The sequence below is a fragment of the Mustelus asterias genome, unplaced genomic scaffold (genome assembly GCF_964213995.1).
Source record: "Mustelus asterias unplaced genomic scaffold, sMusAst1.hap1.1 HAP1_SCAFFOLD_3286, whole genome shotgun sequence".
Classification (NCBI taxonomy): Eukaryota; Metazoa; Chordata; class Chondrichthyes; order Carcharhiniformes; family Triakidae; genus Mustelus; species Mustelus asterias.
This window is the reverse complement of record NW_027593231.1, coordinates 21,633-33,533: the sequence shown is the minus strand read 5'-3', so window position 1 is coordinate 33,533 and position 11,901 is coordinate 21,633. Positions and strand designations below refer to the sequence as shown.

At 47.8% G+C, this 11,901-nt stretch overlaps 1 protein-coding gene across 1 annotated transcript; it reads left to right on the top strand.

Moving 5' to 3' along the window:
- Nucleotides 1-495: 495 nt before the first annotated feature.
- Nucleotides 496-11,475, top strand: gpx3 (glutathione peroxidase 3; the record flags this gene model as incomplete). Its single annotated transcript, XM_078208187.1, has 5 exons — nt 496-537; nt 1,795-1,951; nt 4,198-4,315; nt 5,527-5,626; nt 10,345-11,475. Coding segments are annotated over 5 exons (636 nt in total), but the record flags the coding sequence as incomplete, so codon positions are not given.
- Nucleotides 11,476-11,901: the final 426 nt, after the last annotated feature.

Here is an 11,901-nt window from a genome sequence, read left to right as displayed (position 1 = left end):
GTCCCTTCTCCCTTCCTTCCTCTTCTTTCTCACTCCCTGCCTCCTCTCTCCCCCTCCTTCCTCCTTTCTCCCTCTCCTTTCCCTCTCCTCTCTCTCTCTGTCCCACTGCTCTCTCCTTCCCCAATCTTCCCTGTCTTCCTCTCTCACCTCTCATTTTTCTCTTCCTCCTTTTCCTGCTGCGTTACTCTTTCTCTCCGTTCACACTCCACCGTTCCTCCTCTCTTTCCTTATTCTTCTTCTCTCTCTAGCTCCCTCCTCTCTCTCTCACAACTCCCTTATTCTCTCTCTCTACCTCTCTCTCTTTCTAACTCCCTCTCTCTCTCTACCTCTCTCCCCCACTTCCTTCAGTCTTCCTCTCTTTACATCCCCTCTTTCTCCTCTAATTCCATCTCCTCTCTGCCTCTCATTCTCCTCTTTCACTCCAGTGGAGAGTCTATTGATCCACAGCTGAGATTTATCATGGGGTGTTTTAAACTGGTTTCCTCTCTCTGATAGGTGGTTGTGTGTGAAGAGAGGGCAAAATTGAATAATTTCCAAGTAAGTATCAAAAGGAAATGAAGATTAGTTATGCAAGAGTAAGGGAGAATATATTACAATCTCAATGAGTGTTAAAGTGCATGCATATGAATATTGTAAATGAGTAAGATTGCTGAGCTGTAAGTATGCTTGTAGGCATGTTAACAAGTCAATTAACCACAATAATACGCTACCCATGCTGATGTAAGATTGTGCCCCCCCCCCCCAGTCAGGTGGGAGGGGGCTGGCCATTATTGTTAAGATATTTTTAACAGGGTGGGAAGGAAGGTGGGTATTATCTTCAGGGGATGGGGGTGTACCCTCTGTGTATTGTGGAACTGCCCCCTTAAGATAATAACCCTTTTCTCCCGGCCAACCTGCTCCCGAAAACCCACAAGTCTCACCTCTATCCTCCTTCCTAAGCTGGTCAAACACACTCCCCACCTAATACCCCGGATCCACCTCATTCCGAAATCCACACGGCCTCCTCCGTGGGACCGCTTGCTGTCCCTCCAGCTCCCACTAATGAAACCTTGGCATGTATACCATGTTGCTGGCCAGTTGGATTAGCCGAACGCTCCCAGGAACGGGACATCCAAAGTCCCACTGGTAGCCAGATAGCACCCACCCCCCCCCCAACCCCCGCCACTGCAGGGAGTATGGCTGTGGGATGTGCTGGTGTGGAACGAGTTGGCTTTGCTTCTGTAAAATACAGCCCAATATTTACCCCTCAACCAGCGTGGCTGGAAGAGATGAATCGGGCATCATTGCAATGCTGTTTGTCAGAGCTCGCTGTGTGCAGCAAGAAGGCCTGTTTCTCACTTTGCGACAGTGATTGGCTGCGAAACACGGCAGGGCACCCTGAGATCCTGAAAGGTGCTACACAAATGCAAGTTTTTAGTTGTTAGGCCCCAGTTCTGTGGACAGTAATGTCCAATTGGTCCCAGTTTTTTCGTTCCTCGTCCATAATCAGTTGGATGTGAGAAACCACCGAGGTAAAGGATTACCTCTCCTTTCTATAATGCTTTTCACAACCTGAGGATGTCCCAAAGCAATAGACAGCCAATGAAGCATAGTCACGGTCATAATGTAGGAAATATGATGGTCAAATTGTGCACAAAAAGATCCCGCACACAGCAATAAGATAATGACCAGTGATGTTGGTTAGGGGTTAATATTGGACCAGGACACCAGAAAGGACTCGTTCATACCTCCAGCAGGGTCATGAGAGGTCATTGCAGTGATACTTGCTCCTTCATTCTCCTCATTCATTTCCAGGTTTCATACTGCAACAGCTCAGCACCCGGCTCCTTCCACGACTATGGAGCAACGACTATAGATGGGAGTAGACGTGTCCTCTTTCAGGAATACGTTGGGAAAACCGTCCTGGTCCTCAACGTAGCCTCGTTCTGAGGACTGACGTACCAGTACAAAGGTGAGGATGTGTTGCCAGTTCCTGCTCCATGCTGAGATTGGATAGAACATACCATGCAGAAAGAAGCCATTCGGCCCAATGCCTGTGCTGGTATTTGTGCTCCACACCAATCTCCTCCAATCCTACTTCAAATCACCCGATCAGCTATTCCTGTCTCCCTCTTGTGCTTATCGAGCTTAGCCTGAATTGCATCGATGGCTTTCGCTTCAGCCACTCCACGTGGTAGCACGGTTCTCCAAACTGTTGTTTGAAGATAGCATCCAGATAGTAAAGCAACATGCAGTTCAACAGTGCTTACAACTTGGCAAAAACTAGATTCAAGCCAGATGCTGCAGTTGATAGAATGATGAAGCACAGAAGGAGGACCTTTGGCTCATCGTGCCTGTCCAGCCTGGTTGATGGCATCGCGCTGGAGGAGTGGGGCCTGATAGAGCCGGCAAAAGATCAGGGCACCGTGATCAGCGCTGAAATTAAACGCCCCCCACAGACACAGAGGACACTCCCCCACTCCATAAGTATTAGGGCAACCCTCTCCCCAGCACGGGAGTATCATGGGTTCTCTTCCCGCACCATCGCTGAAGTACCGGGGCACTCCCCCCTTTCACAGGCATGGGTCCTTCCCCCTAACACACATAAGGGGAACCCCCCCACCTCGGGGCTCCCCAGTGGGCCCAGCCCTGGCATTATCTCCTGGTAAGAGTTTTAACAACACCAGGTTAAAGTCCAACAGGTTTATTTGGTAGCAAATACCATTAGCTTTCGGAGATGGAGTGGAGTCAGATGGAGAGTAGATTTCCACTCCATCTGACGAAGGAGCAGCACTCCAAAAGCTAATGGTATTTGCTACCAAATAAACCTGTTGGACTTTAACCTGGTGTTGTTAAAACTCTTACTGTGTTCACCCCAGTCCAATGCCGGCATCTCCACATCATTATCTCCTGGCGCAGGTTGAAACTACCAGGTTAGCTCTTCCAGGGGGCAGTGCTCTGGCATGTCCCTCTTCCTCCCCCCCCCACTGAGTACTGGGGGCTATATTTCCCTTGGTGCCCCTGGTGGGTTTCCCTCGGCTGATTGCTGTTCTTAAGTAGCTGTTATAAACATCAACGCAGTGTGAATATTCAGTGAGGGGCGGGGGGGGGGGGGGGGGGGGGGGGGGGGGTGGCGGTGGTGGTGGGGGGTGGGTGGGGGAGAAGGGGGGATGGGGTGGGGGTGGTGGGGGGTGAGGGATCATGTACCTAGGAAGCGTTTTAATTAGATGGCAGTGTATTATACTGTATTGAAAAGATGTTCCCGCCCTTTCTGACCAGGAAAAGGGCGAGGGGTGGGGAAAATCGGCAAAGAAGATCTCGCCGGCGCAAATCTCATTTCCCGACTCTCGTGGGATCCTGTGCCCGCGCTGCTTTTTGCGCTCGTAGTGAACGTGGGTGTAACATCCCCCTCCATGTCTCCACTTATGGGATGTCCCAAACTCGAGCCATCGAGAGACGCTAGTCACTAGTAAATCCTACAGGAATTGAGGAGGAACTCCTTTCTCCACAGAGTGGGGAGACTGTGGAACTTGCCACCAAAGAGAGTGGTGAAAGTGAGTAGCTGCATTTAAAATGCAGCTGGATAAACACGTGAGGGGCAGCACAGTGGTTAGCACTGCCATTTCACAGCGCCTGGTACCTGAATTCAATTCCAGCTTCGGGTTACTGTGCGGAGTTTGCACGTTCTCCCTGTGTCTGCACGGGTTTCCTCCGGGTGCTCCGATTTCCTCCCACAGTCCAAAGATGCGCGGGTTAGGTGGATTGCCCATGCTAAATTGCCCCTCAGAGGGATTAGCAGGGTAAATACATGGGGTTACGGGGCTAGGGCCTGGGTGGGATTGTTGTCGGTGCAGGCTCGATGGGCTGAATGGCCTCTTTCTGCACGGTAGGGACTCTATAAAGGGAGAGAGGTTATGTTGGTGGGAGTAAATATAGCATGATAGGAGAAGGTTCATGCAGTTGTTGGGCTGAATGGCCTGTTCTGTGCTGTAACTCCTATGCAATTGGGGACATCACTTTCTCAGCGTGAACCACATCCCAGACAACAAATTAAAAAGAAGAAACTCAAATAGAACTGGCCAAGGCGACAGACTTCTTATTCGGGGAGTTGGGGGTGGGGAGGATGCTCGTTGAAGGGGGAGGGAAAAGTGATCTTCACATTGCAAAAACAAATTTGCATTGAAATGTAGTCAGAAGGAATGTTCTTTTCCTCGCCAGAACTGAATGCACTACACGAGGAGTTCAATTCATTCAGCTTCACAATCCTTGCATTTCCATCCAACCAGTTTGGTAAACAAGAACCGGGAGAAGACTATGAGATCCTTTCCTTGTTGAGGTAGGTGGACCATCCACTCCCTGTGTCAATCCTGCTGGGACAGACTAACCTCAGAAAAGGTGCCACAGAACCAGGCATTGTGGAGAAGTGGGGGTGTGATAGTGCCCCATCTGGAGCTTGGGCAGAGGACTCAGAAGGTCATATATGGAAGAGTGAGGTGAAGCCAGGTATCAGGAAAGCCACACAATCACTAATGTCGTAGCAACATGAGAGGGAGCGGTATGTGTGTGTGTGTGTGTGTGCGCATATACCTGGCACCCCCATCTTCTACCACAGCCCGTGTACATTGGCTCCAATCAGAGACGCGCGAACAACCCACTTAATCTCATGAGGCCAACTTCTGTGCAAACACCCCCTGAAATAATACCACTTGTTAACTCCTCCCCATTGTTCAGCCCTCTCCTGAGATGGACGACGCTGGGGTCAGGGAACTCCCAGGATATAGACCTGTTGGAAAGGGCAGCACCAGCCTGACCCCGGGACAGTGGCGAGGCAGGAGAATTAGCCTTTCTGTATCGGAATTGTTCACAGGGTGTTGATTCACACTCGGGGTGGGAGTCAAAGGTTATTTAATGCTTTGGAATAGGTTTTAAGACATATTTAAAGTTACATCACTGTGATAGGACAGTGTTCTTTCGTTATTAAAAATTCATTCATGGGGCATGGGCGTCGCTGGCTTGCCAGCACTCATTGCCCATCCCAAGTTGCCCGAGGGCATTTGAGAGTCAACCACACTGTTGTGGGTCTCGACTCAGATGTAGGCCATGTAATTATTCATTTATATGTAATTTTTTTAAACATTTGAGCAAATGTTACCCAAGGAGAGGAATGAATCAACTTGCATTCCTGCCCCTTTTGTCTCAATAAGAAGTCTCACAACACCAGGTTAAAGTCCAACAGGTTTATTTGGTAGCAAATACCATAATACTTTTGTCTCAATCCAAGGAGTGTGACATAAAGGCAAGGAAATGGTTAGGCTGCAGTGAACCCCTCTGGGGTAGAGCGACCAGACAACCCTCAGTCACAAAGTGCCGTGTTGGAGGAAGGTGCTGGAAAGCACTGTACCCCACAGGAGAGATGGGGGGAAGCTGTGGTTTCCAGAGGTTGCTGGCTCTGACAGGGCTCCTGGTGGCCAATGCCAAAGGGTTAAGCACCAGTAACAAATGTTTTCCTCTCGCCTCTACACCCACTGTCTTGCCGTTTGGTCGCAGGTATATCCGTCCCGGCAATGGGTTTGTGCCAAACTTTCAGCTGTTCCAGAAAGGGGATGTGAATGGTGAAAATGAGCAGGAGCACTTCACCTATCTGAAGGTAAGCGCGACACAGATTCTAATTCATTCTCAAACGTTTCCTTTATCACCATTTTCCAATTCACCCCCTCCCAAATACTGTGGAGTCAGTACTGAGGGAGTGCCGCACTGTCAGAGGGTCAGTACTGAGGGATTGCCGCACTGTCAGAGGGTCAGTACTGAGGGAGTGCCGCACTGTCAGAGGGTCAGTACTGAGGGAGTGCCGCACTGTCAGAGGGCCAGTACTGAGGGAGTGCCGCACTGTCAGTGGGTCAGTACTGAGGGAGTGCCGCACTGTCAGAGGGTCAGTACTGAGGGAGTGCTGCACTGTCATAGGGTCAGTACTGAGGGAGTGCCGCACTGTCAGAGGGTCAGTACTGAGGGAGTGCTGCACTGTCAGAGGGCCAGTACTGAGGGAGTGCTGCGCTGTCAGAGGGTCAGTACTGAGGGAGTGCCACACTGTCAGAGGGTCAGTACTGAGGGAGTGCTGCACTGTCAGAGGGTCAGTACTGAGGGAGTGCTGCACTGTCAGAGGGTCAGTACTGAGGGAGTGATGTACTGTCAGAGGGTCAGTACTGAGGGAGTGATGCGCTGTCAGAGGGTCAGTACTAAGAAAAGTGTTGCACTATTGGATGGCCATAATTTCAAACACCTCTTTCATATTTCCCTGATGAAGTTTCTACTTTGAACTGCTTTTCCTATTTGTAAATCCGACCCCATCCCATTTACTTTACATTGGCAGCTTCACTTTTGTGAAGGCAGATGCTTCTGTCTCCACAAGGTCACACCTAAGATCACTAAATAGTCCCATTCTGCCTTGGAGTAACCTTTTGTTATTTATACTTTTTTAAAATATGTTTCCGTTTGTTCGATGCTAGCCACAAATTATTCTGATTCTCTCCTTTCCTCTTTCCATTCTTTACCCAGTTCTCCGCCCACAACCCCCCGCCCCCACACACACACACACACACACACACACAGCTCCCACCCAACCCCAAGGTATATTCCACCTTTTGTTCCCATCTCCAAGTTTGAACCTGACATTTATTAGAAGCCTTCTTTATCTCGTTCATTCACACCTCTATATCTCAACTCATCCTAGAAACTTTGAGATGCTCCTTTCCTTCATGATGATGGGAATGTGTCTAGTCTGTCCCCAAAATATCACCTCTTTGCCTCCATTGCTCATTTACTGTTTTATCTTCCAGCCTTTGACTTTGGTCCATCCAGAAGATTTTCACTGAAATTAGTCCTCCTTCAGCTGAGTATTTTCACATTCAGTTCTTCCTTTGTCTGTAATGATCACTACTCCCCAATTGCTCCCCCGCTGAAACAGCCCATTTTGTAGAATCAGAGAACAGAAGGTGGCCATTCTGTCCATCAACACTTCACCAATTCTTTCAAAGAACAATCCAGTTAGTCCCACTCTCCTGTTCTTCCCCGTACTCTGTATGTGCTTTCGGCCTTGAAATATTTATCCAACCCTTTTAGAAACTCCCTACTAAACCCGTATCCACCAGGCAGCGCATTCCCATTTCTAATCTCACATTTAAAAAATAACTTTTCCTTTTGTTATCTATGGTGCTTTTGCCGGTCTTACTGTTGGATACATTCAGGGAAAAAGCTACAGTCCCTTAGATACGGGACAAATTTCCTGAACCTGTTTGTGCCTTTCTGTATAGGAATTGTTTACAGGCAGCAGTTTTGGTCTCCTTGTCTGAGGAAGGACATTTTTGCTATTGAGGGAGTCCAGCGAAGGTTCACCAGACTGATTCCCAGAATGGCAGGACTGACATATGAAGAGAGATTGGATCGACTGGGCTTGTACTCACTGGAATGTAGAAGAATGAGAGGGGATCTCATAGAAACATATAAAATCCTGATGGGACTGGACAAGCTAGATGCGGGGAGAATGTTCCTGATGTTGGGGAAGTGCAGAACTAAGGGTCACAGTCTAAGAATAAGGGGTAAGCCATTCAGGACTGAGATGAGGAAGAACTTCTTCACTTGTGAACCTGTGGAATTCTCTACCAGTGAAAGCTGTTGGGGCCAGTTCGTTAGATATGTTCAAGAGGGAGCTGGACGTGGCCCTTGTGGCTAAAGGGATCGAGGGGTATGGAGGAGAAAGTGGGAGTGGGATACTGTAAGTGCATGATCAGCCAGGATCATATTGAATGGTGGAGCAGGCTCGAAGGGCTGAATGGCCTCCTCCTGCACCTAGTTTCTATGTTTCTATATTTAAAGTTAGATCACTGCGATAGGGCAATGTTCTTTTGTTTATTGTTGTTATCCATTTATATGTAATTTTTTGAACATTTGAGCAAATGTTACCCGAAAGGAAGTTCCATATGGATAATAGATTGAAATTGAATTTCCAAAAATCTGCATTCTTCTGCCTCAGTTGATTCTTCAAGCTTCTCCTATCCAACTTTCTGCCGGCAAAAACAATTTCTTCTCATTTGCTTTGATCAAAAAACCTGAAGGAATTTGAACACCTCGATTAAATTTCCTCTTGATCTTCTCTGCTGTCCAAACAATCCAGATCCATTAGACGGAAAACACACTGATCCCAAAATGTTCCTTTCACACATTTCAGGAATTCCTCCTCCTTGTTGTCTTTGAGACTGTCACTACTCACACCGATATTCGGATAAGATAAGAGAATTGATGTTGAGCGGATATTTCCCCTTATGGGAGAAACTAGGACTAGCAAAACCAGTTTAAAAATGAGAGGGTCTCCCATTTAATCTTTATCTCAGAGGGTCGTTAGTCTGGGGAATTCTCTCTGCCAGAGAGAAGTGGATTATCGAATCATTTTGAAGGCTGCGTTAGACAGACTCTTAACTGACAAGGGAGTCAAAGGGTAGATGGGAAAGTTGAGTTGTGGCCCTGGACAGATCAGCCGTGATCTTATCAAATAGGGGACTAGGCTCGAGGGGCTGAATGGCCTACTCCTGCTCCAAAATAACATTTTCAAATCATAAAATCCCTACAGTACAGAAGGAGGCCATTCGGCCGATTGAGTCTGTACCGACCATAATCCCATTCAGGCCCTATTCCCGCAATCCCACACATTTACCCTGCTAATGCCCCTGACACGAGGGTCAATTTAGCACGGCCAATCAACCCAACCTGCACACCTTTGGACTGTGGCAGGAAACCGGAGCACTCAGAGGAAACCCACGCAGACACGGGAAGCATGTGCAAACTCCACACAGACAGTGACCCGAGGCCGGAATTGAACCTGGGACCCTGGTGCTGTGAGGCAGCATATGTACGCACATATTATCACTACTCTGCTTCCTTCTGCGATTGGCCTGCAAACACTCCGGTAGCTCATGGAGGCCTGCCTTCTCACTTAGCCCCACTCTTGCAGAGGGACATCCCTCAAGCTGTATTGTTAGGGACCAGATCAGAAACAAGTTATATTATGAAGTTTTTTAAAAAAATTTTGGCATTAGGGTGAGCATAAGATGTTCCGCTCCAGGTATGATTCAATTGACCCACGAGGAAGCTTTTATCAAAACAAACTTTATTTTTAACAACATAGTTAAAAGAAACAAAAAGAATTAGCATAACTTTTACCAATTGGAAATACTTAAACATGACAAGGTCAAATTCTTAACATCAAACTATCGTGAAAGTTCCAATGTAAGCAGACATAAATCCCTTTTTCGAAACAGATATGCTCATGTAGATGCGAGATTTCAAGCCTTTTAGCACCTCTGGACAGAGATCCAGACCCCCGTCTTCTAACTCTCATACAGCAACCTCCAAGGAAAGATCCACCTCCAAGCAGCAGAACCTTCGAGAAAGACTTATTTCCTGGTAGATCCCAGTCTCCAAATGCAGAGAGAGAAAAAGAGGCAGTGCTCTCTCGCAACTCCAAGCACCATGATTTCTCTGTGTAAGCCTAGCTCCACCCACTCACATGATTTTTCTGTCAGTCAATCTAATCAAGTCCTACTCTGCAAAACCCCAGGGGAACACTAAAATAACCGTGCAGCATTAGTCCAGATTAAACAAACATTCGAGCAACGAGGAGCAATTATGCTGCTGCAGTAACAACAGAGGCTGCCGGTTACAGATCCAGTGGCACCGGTGTTCGAACAGGCAAGGAACAAAAACCCTGTACAGAAACATGACTCAAATACATTTCTTAAAGGCTCAGTCTCGTCAATATAAAACCGATTGTCTCTCTGTAATTGATAGAGATACCTATAGACCTTTGTGGATATCTCATCACTTACTTGCTCTCGATCTCCTGGGCCCTATTAATTGGCAGATAAGGTATGTCCAGGAGCTTAATAATTCCTCCATTGTTCTTTAACAGGTTTTCTCTTTGTACCCTCATGTACATCACTCCTTTCTAATGGTCTAGCAGGTCTAGAGGACAAAGGGTTGGTAAATGGCACTCCATCTTACAGATGGTATACCCTGCAGTCTGAGTTCACTGGTGGTGAAGGAAGCTAATATCCAAGATGGTGGATAAGCTAGCAACCAATTGGGCTGCACTTGAGAAGGTTGTTCTGAGCAAGGAGGTTGACTCAGCTATGATGAAGGAGCAGGTGACGCATGTCCAAGCTGCAATGTGGAGGGACGTTTGGGAATTAATTGCGATTCTATGATCTTGCCTTCTTAGGTGTGGCGGGTTAGGAGGTCAGAGGGAAGGGTGAGGGAAGATTAGCCATGACTTTCAATGATCTAACCGTATATCCTTGTTGTTGTTGTTCTGAACAGAATGCCTGCCCTCCAGTGGGAGACAATTTTGGAAACACCGACAGGCTGTTCTGGCAACCCCTCAAACTCTCTGACATCAAGTGGAATTTTGAGAAGTTTCTCATTGGCCCCAATGGCAAAGTTGTTCGACGTTGGTTTCCTCGGGTTCCCGTGTCCATTATCAGGGAGGATATCATCCAATACCTGAGGTCCATGCACATTCAACAAAAACTCATCTAAATGATGTTTGCAAAGCTTTATTTTTGCCCATGTAATTGTATGTTGGTTCAAATTAGCTAAGTGAAGTTTGTAAATGTTACTCCCCTCCCATGGGATCTCCCCTCCCTTGGTACTATCACTTCCTCGCATTCTCTCCCCTATCCCTTTCATACTCTCTCTCCTGCTTCACTTGCCCTCCCCATCATGCTCTCTGCTCCTTTACCCACTTCCCCCTTGACTCACTCATCATTCCCTCCCCCACCTCATACCTTTACCCCTTCACTACCTCCTTCATGCTCCTTCCCCCTCGTGTCAGCCACTCCACTCCCTGCTGTCACCGCCTCCCCTTCACTCTCTCTATTTCCAATCTTCCCCTCCTCTTCACTCATCACCTCCTCACCGTTCACTTCCGGCCCTCCCTGCTCCCTCCCACACACATCACGAGGGGAGTTACAAACAGAGACTACCAGGAACTCTCACCAGGCCTCTCATTGAAGAGGGGCAAGGAGCAGTGGTTCACCCAGGGATCTAGGTTGGGCCCCTGTTGCCTGGAGAGGATTCCTACCAAAATGCTAAACCTATTTCTTTGCCAGTCATTTACCTAACTTGAACCATCACGACACACGCTGGAACTGTATATATTACTAGTTAATCGCTTTTACTGTCTAAGCTCTCAGATATCCTGTGTGGCGAGGAGGGGGTTGGGGAGAGAACGGCTGAGTGAAGATCAGGTCTAAAAGCAGGCACTCCTTGCCAGGTCTGGTCTGAAGCTGTGTGAAGGCAGGTTCAGCCCTTTAGTGCATTCAGGCTGTCCCGTCACTTTGCACAGAGCATGTTACCTCCACCTATCCTGCAGCTCCTGCCTGTCCATCAGGGATATCAACAAGTCATTGAACATGCATACACAACTGATAATAAACTACCTTTCACAAACTGTGTGTCACCTGGAGAGTTTTTCCTTTGAAACTGCGAGTTTGCCTCTAGTTGCCGCCCAGTGCCAGGGCTTGGGACATCTAACGTTTAAAGTTAAAGGTTTAAGGTTTTGATGCACTATCAATCAAGCAAAGGCTAGTTTGTATGCAAGAACAAATAGGCTTTTATTCGCAAAAGACTTGGAGCACACCCATGCTGATGAACTGGTCCAGAGACTGAGGCAGGGGGTGGGGAGCAGTCACCTTTATACCTGGACCAGGGGGAGAGGAGTCTCAGGCAGGGCCGGCAGGGGCATGTCCAGGCATGTCACACACACACAGGCAATAAGCTTAACAGTGGTTTACCACAGGTTTATTTATTAGTGTCACAAGTAGGCTTACATTAACACTGCAATGAAGTTACTGTGAAAATTCTCTAGTCGCCACA